This window comes from Musca domestica, unplaced genomic scaffold, assembly GCF_030504385.1.
Source record: "Musca domestica strain aabys unplaced genomic scaffold, Musca_domestica.polishedcontigs.V.1.1 8, whole genome shotgun sequence".
Lineage (NCBI taxonomy): Eukaryota > Metazoa > Arthropoda > Insecta > Diptera > Muscidae > Musca > Musca domestica.
Window position 1 is genome coordinate 5,388,908 of NW_026712409.1, and position 16,080 is coordinate 5,404,987.

General features: G+C 33.4%; 3 protein-coding genes across 7 annotated transcripts in view; 1 reads left to right on the forward strand and 2 right to left on the reverse strand.

The window, feature by feature from the left end:
* Positions 1–1,887, reverse strand: part of LOC101892023 (RING-box protein 2) — a 53,301-nt gene extending 51,414 nt beyond the window's left edge. The window contains exons 1-2 of the mRNA XM_005174737.4: positions 1,736–1,887; positions 1,488–1,646 (exon numbers count right to left, since the gene is read on the reverse strand). Of these exons, the coding sequence (XP_005174794.1) occupies positions 1,488–1,644 (157 nt within the window). The 5' untranslated portion in view covers positions 1,645–1,646; positions 1,736–1,887. The remainder of the gene's footprint in view (positions 1–1,487; positions 1,647–1,735) is intronic.
* A 1,779-nt stretch (positions 1,888–3,666) lies between these two features.
* LOC101892196 (maternal protein exuperantia) lies at positions 3,667–11,104 on the reverse strand. Of its 4 annotated transcripts, none has more exons than XM_020035368.2 (5): positions 10,895–11,104; positions 8,201–8,437; positions 6,161–6,313; positions 5,151–6,069; positions 3,667–5,051 (listed from the first exon to the last, which is right to left on the reverse strand). In XM_020035368.2, exons 2-5 carry the CDS (start codon positions 8,330–8,332, stop codon positions 4,711–4,713), a joined length of 1,545 nt encoding a protein of 514 aa, XP_019890927.2. In that variant the 5' UTR covers positions 8,333–8,437; positions 10,895–11,104; the 3' UTR covers positions 3,667–4,710. The 4 variants fall into 4 exon arrangements, with proteins under 4 accessions (XP_019890927.2, XP_058986949.1, XP_058986948.1 ...); XM_059130966.1 differs by lacking the exon at positions 10,895–11,104 and adding an exon at positions 10,317–10,495; XM_059130965.1 differs by lacking the exon at positions 10,895–11,104 and adding an exon at positions 9,904–10,086.
* A 1,144-nt stretch (positions 11,105–12,248) lies between these two features.
* LOC101892705 (MIP18 family protein galla-1) lies at positions 12,249–13,877 on the forward strand. 2 transcript variants are annotated; one of them, XM_005174742.4, is made up of 5 exons: positions 12,249–12,392; positions 12,475–12,810; positions 12,870–12,982; positions 13,050–13,200; positions 13,261–13,877. In XM_005174742.4, the coding sequence occupies exons 2-5, from the start codon at positions 12,612–12,614 to the stop codon at positions 13,356–13,358; spliced, it is 561 nt and encodes a 186-aa protein (XP_005174799.1). In that variant the 5' UTR covers positions 12,249–12,392; positions 12,475–12,611; the 3' UTR covers positions 13,359–13,877. The 2 variants fall into 2 exon arrangements, with proteins under 2 accessions (XP_005174799.1, XP_058987050.1); XM_059131067.1 differs by lacking the exon at positions 12,249–12,392 and having other exon boundaries at positions 12,399–12,810.
* The last annotated feature ends 2,203 nt before the right edge of the window (positions 13,878–16,080 follow it).

The window sequence follows — 16,080 nt, forward strand, 5'->3', positions numbered from 1 at the left end:
GTTACAAACTGCTGGAAAACGAATGTTTTCTCATAGGCGAAAACCAAACTCGGCAGTTCACCACTTTCGACCAAGCGAAGCAACCCTTTAGCTCTTTTGAGTCTATTTTCTTTCTGCTGCGGTGTAAGTCCTTGCACTTTTTGGAATTTCAGTGGCTTTACCCCGAGCTCAGTTTTCAATATTTGCCGAATGGAATATTGCGATATGTTCAGCTCACGAGCCATTTTTCGGCCACTACGACGCGGGTTTCGATCAAGTCGCTTCTTTACTTTTCGAACCATTTCTGCTGATGTTGCTGTTTTCTTCCATCCACTTTCTTGACGTCGGGCTACGCTGGTACGAAACACAAAAAATGTATTCACATTTAAATGCTGCAGCGCTCTAACGATAGCCACTTGTGTTTTTCCAGCCAAATATAAAGAAATCACACTATCACGCTTGAATTCGATCACGAATAACTTTTTTTTTCTGGAATATGCTTTTGTACGCTTGTACACAATATAATAAGTTGTAACTGGAATAATTTTAACAGCTGTCGGACGAGTGGCTTAGAAATGACAGCAGTTTGAAATTTGTTGCAGTTTTTTCATCTCACTCTGTACATACTTTATGGGATCTATGACGAAGTTAGAGGGTATAAAAAACCTCGAAATATGTCTCTACAATATCTACTATACGAAAACGTGGACCTTTACACCCAATTATCTGCCAGAGAAGGTGGTGCCTTTAAAATACTGTAATCTCTCGTTACAGTTATGTGAGATCTATACCAAAACGTGGGCCTATATAGCCCAATTTCAATACCAAAACTCCTGCAGATATTTTCTGACTAAAATATTATAAATCTACTTCATTTTGTTTGGAAGCTAGAGTGATTTTCACAATCGGACGGACATCGCTTAATCGATATATAATATTATGTTGACCAAGTATATGTATACTTTGCTGGGTTTAAAATGATGGAGGATATCAAAGAACATCTCTTGTTCTAGGAAAGGTAATAACACAGCTGTTTCAGAACAGCAAGAATGTAAAGTGCATTGCTTTATTGGGGTCTCTTGTTGGTCACCATTTTAATAAGCTTTCAAATGATACCCATATTGTCTATAACGGTTCATTAGATCCGGGTATTTAACCCGCATTTTCTGCTCAAATATCTGGGTACCCGGGTCCGTCCCCCAAGAAAACATACATTCCCGGTAATCAGGAAACATCCGAGGTTTTACTAAACTATAGTTAGGCCAGTATTTTTAAAGAACTTCTTAATCCGATCTACGCTTCCTGGTCAGCCAGACCGAACTGGTCTTAATAATACTGACCGCTTGAATGTATAGTAAATAATATATTATGCATAGTATTTTTTTTATTTTCAGAGCGCGACAGGTTTGAAACATTTTGAAATATATCAGTACCAACAAGTTGTTAAAAACATCATAAGTTACGATTTAGAAGGTCTTAAATTCTAATTATAGGAATGGATGACTTACCCATGACTTGGACACGACAAATAGCACAAATATCACATTCGACATCCCAGCTCCACATAGCCACGGCATTCCACTTTTTCAGCGTAAACATTTTCTCAGGTTTGGTGCCATCGTTGTCATCAATTTGTTTATCCATAGAATTTTCACTTTCATCCATGACTAAACAATATTTGTATTAAACGTAAATGTGTATAATTTTCTGTCCTTCAGCAATGAGATGTCAAATACTGGTTGTTTCCTGGGCTTACTTGTCCTGCTAGTTTTTTAAAATTTCCAATAGTTTAAAACAATTCGACTGACGCCAAACAAAAGCTCCTAGAGGATATGCGAATGATAAACAAAGACCGAAACGGGAATGAGTGATAAATTATAAATCAAAACAAAAAACAAAAATTAAATAGTCATCAGAAGATCGAAACTGTGTTTGCAGGGTTTTGGCACACCAATTTCGCCAAGAAACATATGTTAGTGCCCACTGAATGAACAAATGAATGCTTTTCACATTGAAATGGTGACATTTGCAAATAGGGATCTATAAGACAAATAGCCGTTATATTTGAAGTAGCGCGAAGAGAGGGAAACAGCTTTCTATGTAGATACATGTGCTTAACTTGTACATAATTTTGTAATAATGTATTTTATGTTTTTTTTTTTTTAATATATCTGCGAATAATCTTCTGGCGTTCTCTATGTTAAGCATGGTACATAAAAAGTGTTTTGCATCCTCGAGCTAAAATTCCTTTCCCCCCTCTTTTTTTAATATTTAATTCTGTACAACGCTACGAGCGTTCCACGTTTACGATTGTTCAATTACATCAGTAATTTTATATGTATTTTGATTCGGCTGAAGCCAAAATGCATACACTTGTCCGCAGATTTTTGAGGAATAGAGTATCTAACATAGAATTGGAATGAAGATTTTGTGACGTGTACTTTCCCTCTGCAATTTAATGAAGAACTTTAGCCAACTTTTCTTAAAATGTTTACTTTTAACATTATGATGCGAATAACTCATTTTCCACTTTCAAAAACTGATGCTATTTAAAATTGGAACAAGTTAAAAAGCAGTAATTTCGGCAGGGCCGAACTTTGAATACCCTCCACCATTTGGAACGAATTTGGAAATTTTCTAAAAATAAAACCCGTTGAAAGTTCTGTTAAAATCTTAAAAATACCTAATATAGCCGTTATATTGGTGTCTATACGACATGGACTTACATAAGCATTGTTTGTCATAAGCCATTACCATATTCAAATTCGAAACGTGAAATAAACGGTGAATAATGTAGCTAAAATCACCAAAATGCGAAGGTACCGTTATATCGGAGCTATACTGGACCTGCATAGACTGTAGCATCCATTAAGAACTTTAAATGCGACATCTCAAACAATTTCGGTGAATATTGTACCTAAAATCGTCAAAATACCGAATATAGGGAGGTACTGATATATGGGGCCTATTAGAAGACCTGAACCTGCATAGACAATTTTCTGCCACAGACTGTAGTACCCATTACGAACTCTAAATACGTAATTTGAAACTACTCCGGCGAATATTGACGTTAAAATCATCAAAATACCGAATATTGGTATTGGTGGTATCGTATATATGGGGGCTATATGAAAACGTGGACCTGCACATACAATTTTCTGCCATAGGCTGTAGTATCCATTACGAACTTCAAATACCAAATTTGAAAGAATTCCGATGAATAATATCGTTAAATCATCAAAATACCGAATATCGGGAGGTACTGTTATATGGGGAGCTATATGAAAACGATGACCTACATTGCCCATTTACGAATTTAACCTGCCTACTAGCAGAAAATAATTGATCAAATTCAAAATTTTAAATAGCATCAGTTTTTGAAAGTGAAAAAAATATATATAAATTTTTTTGGAGTGCGACTAGTAGTTCAGCTTATTAATACGTAATATAGAATTTTTAAAATATTTAGCAAAAACCTCTAACGTCTATCCAAAATTTCGACGTCAGGATACATAACTTTCCACTTCGTATCCTTCGTTAAATTTCCGCCAACATTTGTTTAATATTAAAAATTAAATTTAGGCTATGTTTATGAATGGCAAATAAATTTAAATTTAATTAAAATAATCAATAAACAAATTTAATTAAAATAAACAAAATAAACAAAACATTTAATAAAAACTCATATTTTTGTAATTGTTTTTATTTTTTTATTATTTAAATATTCAATCAAAAATAGTTTTAAAAGTTTTCTTATTATTCTCATTTAAAATAGAAATATGTATTTTTATGCAATATATATGTTTGTATGGGGAAGAGGAAGAATAAATATGATTCACATGTATATAAATGTACAGTACAAATATTGTATGCAAATATTGTTGTTAAACTATTTTCTGTGATCAGTCGTCTGTGGAGTAAAACAAAATATCCAGATTTGTTATTCAATTTTTTTGAAAAAGCTATTGGCAACAACAGAGGCCTGGAAAATTCAATTGTGTTTTAAAACAAATCTAAATATTTTGCTAGCTTCTCTTCCGATCTACATTTATTTTATTTCAATTTTATATATTTTGCCAAATTAAACATTTTTTTTTGTTTTCCACATGGATTTTCAAAATTCATTTGTTTGTGTGTTCAGTTTAAATGTTTAATTTGTGTGTTTCATACTTCTAGAAAAAAAAAACCAAGACAAAATTCAAATTAATATTTAAAAGAATGGCAAAAATAATAAGAAAATCAAAGTAAAAAGGTAAATTTCAAATTCCCTCATGTTTTTTTGTTTTAAACAAATTATAGCAAATGAAAGAAAATTTTAATAATATAAACAATTTTGGGCACTTTAACGAAAAACGCTTTGTCGTTTTTGTTGTTAGGCAGCATCATATAATGACAATATGTTTGGGTTGTTTCTTTTCTTTAGCAATTCACAATAGTATAATAAAAACAAAAAAAGTAAAAAATTAACAATTAATAAAAATAATTTACTACAACTACAACAATTTGTAGTTAAAGTTTGTTAACAAAACTAGGTTTTAAAAATTACGGATAATAATGTAGTTACATATTTAGATTTACTCTGTTAACTGTTGCAGCAACATCTGGACATGGCATTTAATTTGAAAAAGTGCGAGCTGGAGTTTCACTTTTTTGGTGGCTGAATGGCTTGGCTTTTGAATCATATTCTCCTTTTTGGCTTTGTTGTTGGATTTCATTTGGAGTGTAGTTTTATTAGTTTGAAGCCGCTACAGCCACTGGAGCCGTAGTAGTTGCATTGTTAGTTGGTTGTTGATTTGCATCGGCTGCAGTGGGAGTATCGTTTGCCACTGGAGTTTCAGTTTTTATTAACACATTGTTGTTATTTGTGCTAGTATTATTGTTGTTGTTATTATTGTTCTTTTGTGAACGTTGATTACGTTTGTTGCGGTTTTTGGGTGATTTTGTTGTAGAATCAGGCAAATTAGCATTGTTACCACTAGCTTGTTGCTTATCACCACCGGCACCTTGCTCAACAGGAGCACCATTAGCAGCAGGAGGAGCCACTTTACCATCGTTTCTAACATTGCTGCGTACTGGAAACAAAATGAAATGTAAATTAATGAATTGGTTTAACGAAAGTTTGTATATCTGAATTTCGAATAACACCATTACCAAATCAAGTGTAAACTTACAACGCCTATTACGCGAACGATTGATTGGTTTAACAACCGGTTTAATAGTCGTCTTGGCTGGATCATAGTAGCTGTCAAATAAATCAGCCAATTCTGTTTTGTCCTCATCCTTCAGCTCTTCTATGGCCTGCAAAACTTCAACAAGGCCATCACGTTTCTTTTCAGTCCAGATGGCATTGAGAGTTTGCAAATCATAACCATGCTCTGCCAGGATAATACGGAATTTAACAGCACGCACACGATTGTAAAGTGTTGACTTGAAGTAATTCAAAAATACTGGACGGAATGAATTTTGGCGATCCAGATTTTCATTTTGGGTTTGCAACTCATCCAAATCACATTGAATGGTTTGGGCATAAGGATTTATGGCCGTTAAAAATTTATCGAGAGCATTTTGAGAATCGAGATCTTCCTTCGAGTCTTGATTACTTAAATGCAAAGCCACTTCATAGGCTAATTTGGCACGAACACTGGCACTTCCATCGAATAATTCACCTTCATTATTGTTTTGACTAGACTTATTGTTAGTCTTTTGTTGCAGCTGTTGCTCTTTAGTGGCAACTGCTGCAGCACCTTCAGTGGTGGACGATGCCTCCACATTATTGTTGTTTAATTCAACACTGTTCACAGCGTTTGATTTCAAAAACTTGGATAGTTTTCGCAATGTATAATGTTGCAGGGACTCATTGACATTGGCCTTGGCCAAATTGAGACCGTTAGCGAATGACTTAACAGTAAGTAAAAACCTGTCCAGCAGGTTATATTTTTTAAGCGATTCCAAAATCATATATGGAATGAATTTACGCTCTTCATGATACAATAAAATAATACCTTGCGATGTGGCATCTTTAGCTTTCAAAGCTTCGAGCCAAGCGAGAAAATCTTTGAGAGCAGCGATTTCAGATTTTGATTTAATGATCTGTAAGTAAATGAATAAGGAATTGAATGTCGTCATGTATTTGGGTATAACAAAACACATCATTATTTTTAAGAAGAATGATATACATTACCTTGTATGTTTGCATAGACTTGAGCATGCGATAGAAGCCAATGGAAATCACACGAACTTGATGACGTTGACGAGCAGCTGGATTCAAATTCATATATGGCATAATATACTGTTCGAAATGATCTTTGGGAGTATAAGCCGCCAGCTGAACAATCTGAGAAATATACAAGTACGATATATTTTGAATTTAGACAATTTAAAACAAAAATTTATCAACGTTTATTTTTAAACTAGTATTTATTTGGTGAATGATACTACTTAGTTCATGTAAGGTTTGAAAGATAATTAGTTACATCCTTCCACTGTTTGGTGCGGATTTTCGCCCAGGTTCATAATTAGCCCCTTTTTCTTGGAAAATAAGCAGTGTGTGACAGTTACGTTATCGGGTCATGTTGAACAAATTTTTATTCACACACATTGAAGAGGATATTGGCAACAGCCGAAGCTTTTTATACCCTCAGTCATAGGGTTCAGATGGTATATATTATTTGATACGAAAAAAACGTGCCTCATCCAAATAACAGTTTTAGACCCGAGGTCTCTATGTACCAAATCCGTTTCCGTCCGTCCGTCTGATTTGATCCAAGCTTGGTACGTCGTAATATTATTGTCAAACTTAGATCGAGTTCGGATATGGGCTATATCTGTCTACTCCTTCTGGCACCTCCCACACAAAATGTCAACAACAAAATGTCAATGTCAAACATTTTGCATATCCTAATATTTGCACCAGTTCTAGGTAGGACGCGAAAATGGACAATATCGGTCAACTCTATCGAGTATCTCCCTCACCCCACAAAGGGAATAACTTTTAACTCTTATAAAATGTGATGTAAGATTCCGATTGTCTTCAAATTACACAAATAACTATATTTTTATTATACCCAGGTGTGAAGATGGAATATATTGGTTCACTCCTTTTGGCACCTCTCCTACAAAGTGTCAATATTTTGAACATACATGAAGCTCATAAAACACGAACTTAACATTCGATTCCATTCAGACTTGGCATATCTCAATGTTTCCATTAACGCAAGATCTATTATAGAGATCGGATCATTCATTCTGGTACCTCCCCCACAAACGGCCAAAATTTTGAATAACCAAAACGATCATACAATCTGAAATAAGTATCAGTTTCTCTTTAAATTACAAACATCACCATATTTTTATTAACCCAAGGTCTGGTGTGATGATGTAATACATCGGTCCACTCCAAACGGCCAATGGTTTTCCAGACAAATATAAAGAGATCACACTATCACGCTTGAATTCCATCACGAATAACTTGTTTGCTCGAAAATTCTCACCAAAATGCTTTTGTACGCTTGTAAACAATATAATGAGTTGTCACTGGAATAGTTTTAACAGATGTCGGACGAGTGGCTTAGAAATGACAGCAGTCTGAAGTTGATTGCAGTTTTTTCATCTCAAGCCGTACTTCGGTCCGCTATAGCTGTTACCTTATAGGAAGTAGTCGATGTCCTCCAAATCTGCCACGTTGTAATATTTTTATAAGTCTTATGCCAGATACGAATTGGTTAATATTGGGCAACTGCTTCGGAACCTCCCCCATAAAGGATCAACAATTCGAATAATTATTCTATTTTAATTAAACTCAAGGTTGGGAGTATAAATCTGTCAGCAAAATCGACTGATACAATTTTACTTGTTTGACTACCATTTAAAAGTCTTTCTTCCTTCTCTTTCAAAAATATTGAAAATGTTATTTTGGATGGTTAACAAAAAATTTTTCAACTTTATAAAAATCGTAGTAATAGGATTAGTTTATTATAAAATTTTAAAGCCTTTCCGGAGAAATTGAAAACATACAAAACTTACTGAAAATAAACGAAATGAACAACGGAAAATGCACTACTACTAAACAATTGAGTAAAACGTGACTTTTTTGCTGAGAAAGAAATTAAAAATATACAACCAGTGAGCAATAGCTAGCATTAATGAGCTCTCAGAATGCACACTCACACACGTTCATACAAAATTATAATCATTTTTAACAAGACTATGATGACAAACTTACCTCGTCAATTAATCTGCGTCCGGTAGTGTCAATATCAATACCAACTAAAGTGTATTTGCCCTTTGGTAGGGGTGTTGTGACATTGTTGGAGTTACCATTTGGTGTGGCAACAGTAGCAGTAGCAGCGACCATTTTGTTAATTCTTTTGTTGAAACAAAATTAATTCCTCTTTTTCAAATGCAATTTGTTTTTGTTGTAACACTCAATAGCTATGTGTTTTATTGCTGAAAGTACTCACTGCAAAGAAAAAACAACAAAGAAAAATATTAATGTTTATGTAAACAAAAAAATTATTTAAATGCATTTACACAGAAATTGAGGAGCAGAATGCAATGACGATGACGACCACACAAGCAGAATTAAACTGAAAGATCCAACACAATTCAGCACTGAGCGATCGATCGAGCACCAACTTTGTTGTTTCTTCTTTTTTTTTTTTGCAACTAAATTGTTGTATTGCTCTTATCGTCGTTTAGATGACTTGAGAGTTATTTACGTTTCAAATATTTTATGGTTTTTACTGTTTGTGCTTATTCATAATTTTCTGTCCGAAATTGTCCAGCGGAGAGTTGGGTTTGGCGCAAAAAGGGTGTTTTGCTTTGTAAGGCAAAATTAAAAATGTTTGTACAATAGCAAAATTGAACCTATATAAGCAGTCTGAGCAGCTAGGGTAAACAAAAAACGACAATCGTGTTTTAATCTGATAAAAATTGTAAAGGAAGAGGGGGAAGACCCTTTCTTTAAATCGATGTTATAACTATCGAGCTTTTTTATTGTGTTAATATGAAGTAAGCGACATCAATCCATTTTTCATTTTCATTTTGGGATAATAGGGGAAATACTTAACAATTATTATTTCTTTTATGACTTATTTTAGTTTTTTTTTTTTTTTGGTTTTTTATACCCTCAGCCAAATAGCTCTTATAAAACTCTACAACTCTTATAAATTTCACACATCCCAATAATTTTATTAGCCCAAGGTCTGGTGTGAGGATGGAGTATAGCGTATCACTACTTCTGATACATCTCCCACAAAGTCATATTTAAAAAAAAAAATAATAATTTTTTTTTGCACAGAAAGGTTAGCTATAATCCAATTTTGCACCTTAAATCTGGCGGCAAAATGCCGACATATATGACCCATTTTCAATACCAAACATTCTACGGACCTAAAATGCTAGAGTGATTTCCATAGACTGACGGAAATGGCTAAATCTACATAAAAAAGTATGATGTGGAATTATAGAATTTTTGGGCTTAAATTAAGTTTACACTCAGCTGACGGAAAAATCTACTTAAAAATGGATTAAATTTATATAAACTTTGTCGTTTTTTTGACCCTAGATGAGGAAATTTGGTTCGCGAGGAAGGTATTGGAAATAGCAAAGTAAAAAAGGGTATTTTGGTTGTTATAATCAAGATGAAAACCCCTATCTTCGGTAAAATGGTCAGATTTTTTTGTAAATTAAATTTTGAAAATTGTAAATTAAATTATTAAACTTTCAATGGTATATTTGGCTTTGTTAAAAAGAAAAGAAATATATTCAAATCTGATTTTTCGAGAGATTTTAAAATGGCTACCATACCAAAAAATTTCAAAATGTAATTTTTTAGGCAACGCTTGGAAATAAATAATCGATGATTTGTTTAAAATAAAGCAACATAGAGATAATAAATTTCTACTCCCAACAAAAAGAACTTACCAGTAATATAAATAGAAATTATTTATATGTTCACAATTATCGAATGTGAATATTAACTTCCACTTAAATATAACGAATACTTTAATATTATCACTTTTAACTAGAATTGAAAAGATCCTATTTTGAACCAGCAAAAAGGTCTTATGCAATACTTCTTCGTTTTACAAATAGATTTACTAAAATGAAGTCGGAGCCCTCTACCTTTAGCAAAGCTACCTTTTCCCAAAAAGAATTTCTAACGGAATACTTCCAATAAGGCAACAATAAAATCAGTTAAAGAAAAAGGGATATCGAGTACATAAAGAAACAATAATTATACTTAAGCTATCTCGCTTCACACACAAATTACGTGGAGAGTAATATTCCAATGAAATTGTCACTTTGGAGTTAGAAAAAAAAAAATGCTAAATTACCGATAGAATCTTCCAAGAATTGAGTGGTAAATTAAAATTGCATCCAACTACAACTTTGCTTCTTTTCTTGAGACAAATTTTCTTGCTTCAGCTCTTTAAATCGCTTCTGGGTTGGATTTTTATTGTATTTAGCAGCCGGCGTTACATGGACCCAAAAATAATTTGCACACGAAAACTATAATTTTTATTTCAAAATGAACTTTTTTCAATACTTCTTTTGACATTGAAATTGCCAAGCCTATTGTGGTTCAAAAACAAAAAAAAAACAGAGTTAGAAATAAAGACAAGTAGTTTTTATGCAAAGTTGGGGAAATACATGTTTTTTTGTGGAAAATAAAACACCCACATCTCAAGCTCGATTATTACCTCAAGCTTCTATAAATTTGTATTGACTTATTTTAGACACAACAATGTAGTCATACATAAACTGTTGCGGTTTAGATGTTATGTTGGCTAGTGGCTATTTTTCTTCCTTACGTAGCTATTTTTTATGGTCGTTTGCATGGATCAGTCATATCAAGTGGTCGACTCAATATCGGCAGGTTGAAGTGGGGGAGGCAACAATTTGCTTTACTTACAGAAAAAATGTGGTTTTTATAGACCGCAATCAATGTTTGGCACTGTCTTCACCGTCTCTTGAAATAACAATTTCTCTATAAATTCTTTGTGTTTTGTACTTTTGATGTTTTTTCTATTGTTTTTCTTCTTTTATTTAATTTTTATAATTTTAACCGAAAAAATCCCGTTGAATTTGTTCTAGAAATAAACAACCACGAACGATAGCAGAATATCAATGAAATGAAACCGATTGACTCTGTAGTCTGATATAAGTGTGAATGGAACAGAGTTGCATTCACAACGACTTGACAGTTGTCATGATCAGTGATGAGACATAACTTTGGTACACAAGAAATTACAGTTTGTTTGTTTGAATTAATTATTAAACTATTTTGCATCCCATGACCAAAATATTAATAAAAAATATTGTTATTTAATGCCTTCAATTAGATTTGATAAATTAATTATTGTATTATTTAAGTATAAATGTGTGTGTTTATGAAGAATTTGAATATATTATTACAGCCACTTTAACTGGAAAATGTAAGTAGGATTCACAAAACTTCATGTGAAACTAGCAAATCATTATATTTTAGCCTGTGTCAATGACTGGTGTTTTTAATTTGTTTCTGGTAATAAAAGGTCCATGGTAGACTTTTTTCAAAATTATACCTTTAACAACATCTCATTTTCAAAATGTTTATTCATAAATTCATTTTATATACCATGGTAGAAAAATACAGGTAGACGCGCCTGGGACAATCAACTGTCAAACCAATATTGGAATCAAAAATTTTGAATGAAATTTTTTTAAATTTGTAAAAATTGTTGAAAAATAAATATTATAACAAACTCCAATTGGTGTCGTATAAGAAAATATACAAAAACATACGTATTTAAAAAAAAGACATCTAAAAATGTTTGACATATCAATGTTCCCAAGCTTTGATGCATCTACCTATATTTTTCTGCCATGGTATATACACAAATCAGAAATTGGAAACCATTTTCTATGCAGTTAAAATTTCATTTCATTTATTTACCTTACAAAGAAATATAAATAAGCCCACAGGGCCCATAATAAGGTAAATTACAGAAAATGCAAAGCTGGGAATTCTTATTTGAAATGACTTTACCTTCTTGTAAATTTGTAGGTTATACAAATTACACGTCTTTTACATCTAACAGCTAACGTCGGCAATTACTTTCGAATAATTATACCATATTTATATTCATACCTCATGACAAAATTCACGCATAACGTTTGAACGATATTAAGAAATGTTGAAATTAAAATTTTTAAAAATATCGTAATGTTATTCTTTTCTCTAATGTGCATGCAATGCAAAAATATTTTGTGTTATCATTCCAATGTGAATGTCAGTTTGTCGCCATACGCTTTTCAGTTTCCTTTTTGCGCCAACATTCCTGACCAACAGCTGTTATACTTCGTTGCTACTCCCTTCATTCGTAACAACGTACGTGTGTCGTTTTGCTTCTTCCCTCATTCGTAACAAGGTACATTTTAGATTTTCCTTTAAATTCCTTATCCTGGTGAATTTTTCTTATTTCCCTATTTTACTAATTAAAACATAAGCAGCGCGCTTTGGGCTAATTCCATTTCAACCAAAGATATTACATCACACAAACATTCAATATTGGTGCACTGTTGGTGACATCGCTACAGTCGAATCTCTGATAAGACGTACCTCGAAACACATTGCAGCACTAACTACTATGTTGGCTTTTATAAAACGTAAATTGTCTGAATCGGATTCCACAGCGAATTCGAACGCCGGCACAACAGATCAACAGTTGGCCCGTAGAACATCACAAATGTCTTTGAATTCAAATGAGGCCGTTGACATGGGTGAAGATGCCCTGTTAAAGGAACTGGGCTATAAAAATGCCACTGATTTACAGGAGACAGTTTATGGTAAGTTTTACGCCGCATACTCTTGCATGAGTTTCACATTTTATCCATTTTTGTTGTAGATTGCTTGAGGACAATAAGAGACCCGGAAAAGCCTTCAACATTGGAAGATTTAAATGTAATCTATGAGGATGGTATATTTGTAATGCCACCCACCAAATCAAATGTCTCAGTGGTAAGTTTTAGGCAATTGCTATTGAAAAAAAGTAAAATTATTTTATACAACAATATTGTCTCTCTAGGTGCGCATTGAATTTAATCCCACAGTTCCTCATTGTTCATTGGCCACATTAATAGGTTTGTGTATACGCGTCAAGGTGGAGCGAAGTCTGCCGCACAACATCAAATTGGATATTTTTATTAAAAAGGGCACCCACAATACAGAAGAAGAAAGTGAGTATAATTGGGAATAAAAGCATTAGCCATTAATTTACTTGTTTAAATCTTTGGCAGTTAACAAACAAATCAATGACAAGGAAAGAATTGCAGCGGCAATGGAAAATCCAAATCTGCGGGAATTAGTGGAGAATTGCATAAAGGATGAAGAGTGATACTGGAAAACAAAATTCTAAATATCTTAAAACTAAATTTAGTGTAGAATATTAAATGTGTTATAGCGACACGTTGAGACGTGCCTAAAGGGATAGTCCAAGTTTTTTTTTGGTTTGTGTGTGCAGTTCGCCGAGCACCATAATCATATTTGGTTCATATATTTTTATCTTATTTTTTTTTTTTTGTAAAAATAATTGATATGGTTTGGTTTTTATTAAGATTAATCGTATGTTTATAAGTAATGTCGTATCAAAATAGACAACAGAAAAAATAATAACAATGTCGTGTGCACACCAATTGACTGGCCAGTAGTAGTAAGTGGCACCAATAACTAATGTGTATGCCTAGTAGAATCAAATCAATATGGCGCTCATTGGCGTGCATCACCTGTAATTTCTGAATGAAGTTCTGTTATCAACAGACTAGAATGGGGTACTATTTGCGGATAATTTGTTGATAAGAGTATCAATGGAATAAAGACAACAACAGCAATATTTTTTACCATTTGAAAATACATATTTAGATAATGTTATTGTTATTATTTGGTGATTGCAATTAATGGAATTGTGTGCATTGAAATCATATAGAGTTAAATGCGAAACAAAGTCGATCGTTTTACACCCTATGGTAATTATAAAATACAGTACAAATATAAAAGATGTTCCGGGAAAGTTATGGAACAAACTAGGGTATGGAAATATTTGCATGGACATAAAATCTATGTTATACTAAAAACAAACGCCAAGACTGTCTCTAAGCAGAATACTCTTGACACTTTTTGAAACCATTTAAAACAATTGATGAAGCCTTAGAATTTAGAAACAACACAAAACTTAAGGCTTAGTTTTTAAGATAATATAAATCTGCAAATTTTGCCTTCGTTTAATATTTTAATCTTGGCTATGGAAATATAACTTTATACGGGTTATGCAGTCATCAACTTGTAAAGGGGTTGTAAGTAAAACACATTCTTTTCCATACAATGTCCAATGGGTTTACATGTGATGGGTAGCATGTGATGGACGTACACCAGATGTATAAAAACAGTAAAACAATTGGGTTTGAATGGTTTTGAATGGCGTAAGTGTTTACCAATTCGTTGTCTTTATTCTAATTGGTCTAGAAAACTAAGTTTTACCCATTACAGGGTGAGATAAAAAAAACTCCAACAAAGTAAAAACCCCATAATTTTTATATTTTTTAAATTTCAATAAAATTTGAAATTGAAATTGAAAATTTTAGAATGAGATTAGATTTGTTCGAATTGATCATTTTTGGCACGAATTATTGCATTCAAACAGCCAATGAAACCGTCACATGCTGCCTGAATGTTGCTCTGCGGTATTTTGACCCATTCCCGGCGATGCGCTTGCTTGAGGTGATCGACACTTTGGTATTTTTAGTGCCAAACTTGCTTTTCAAAATACTCTAGAGACAATAGTCCAACGGATTGGTATCTGGAGATTTTGGTGGCCATTGTGCGCTGAAAATGAAGCGAGGAACCTCATTTTGTAATCATTCTTGGGTGGCGCTTGCTGAGTGCGATGGTGCGGAGTCCTGTTGGAATGTCCAAGGCCTGCGGCCAAAATGTTTGTGTGCCCAAGGCTTTTATACACCCTCAAGATTATTTTCGGGATAATATTCGGCATTTATTCTGATGCCATGGTCGATTAATTGCTTGAGTCCTGTTGGCCAACCGAAGGTGTGCATTTTCGGCTGACCTCTTTGGCAAGTAAACACGATCATTTAGTTTGTTTACAAACTGCTGTACAACGAATGTTTTCTCATCGGAGAACACCAAATTCGGCAGTTAACCACATGCGACTCTTTACCTCTTTTGAGTCTTTTTTATCCTGTTGCCGTGTAAGTTCTTGCACTTTTTGGAATTTCAATGGCTTTACCCCGAGATCATTTTTCAATATTTGCCGAATGGAATATTGCTATATATTCAGCTCACGAGCCATTTTTCGGCCACTGCGACGCGGGTTTCGAGTCGCTTCTTTACTTTTCGAACCATTTCTGCTGATGTTGCTGTTTTCTTTCGTCCATTTCTTTGACGTCTTATATCGTAACTAGTTAGGGCTTTTCATAAGGACACAGTTCGTATCTATCAGTTCCACTTGGCCAACGACTGTTACCTCAACCAATTCTCTAAAAAATGTCGGGCTATTAAAACAACACAATATAACGAACTTTGACCATTCATATGTATTTTCCTCCTCTTTGAAATACCAAAAAAAATCTTTATGTGCATTTCGTTTTTACAAATTCTGCTTTTTTGTTAACAGATCAAACAAACCAAAGAAGTTACATCCTATAAAAAGATGATATCTAAGTTTTATTTCCTTTACCCCACTTTCATAAAGTTAAAGAACTTTGTGTGAAAAACCAAATGAATTTCCACAAAATCGAAAAAGAAGTAGACAACCGCCACCGAGCAAAAGAATGAAGTAATGAAAGCTTTTAACATAATTAAAGTATAATGCACTTTCGAGCGCAATAAAAACTGCAGCCGCAACCAAAAGTACACTAACACACATTCGAAGAAACTCACACACACACACACACTCGCATTTACACGTGCCGCTCTTTCAAATAAAACAACCGAAATGAAATTAAGAAAACCAAAAGAAAAACTATGACCATTCTGACGGCAACGACATTAAGAAAGTCCTAACAAAGAGATTTTAGTGCGGACTGTGGAATATGAATGGGGATGTT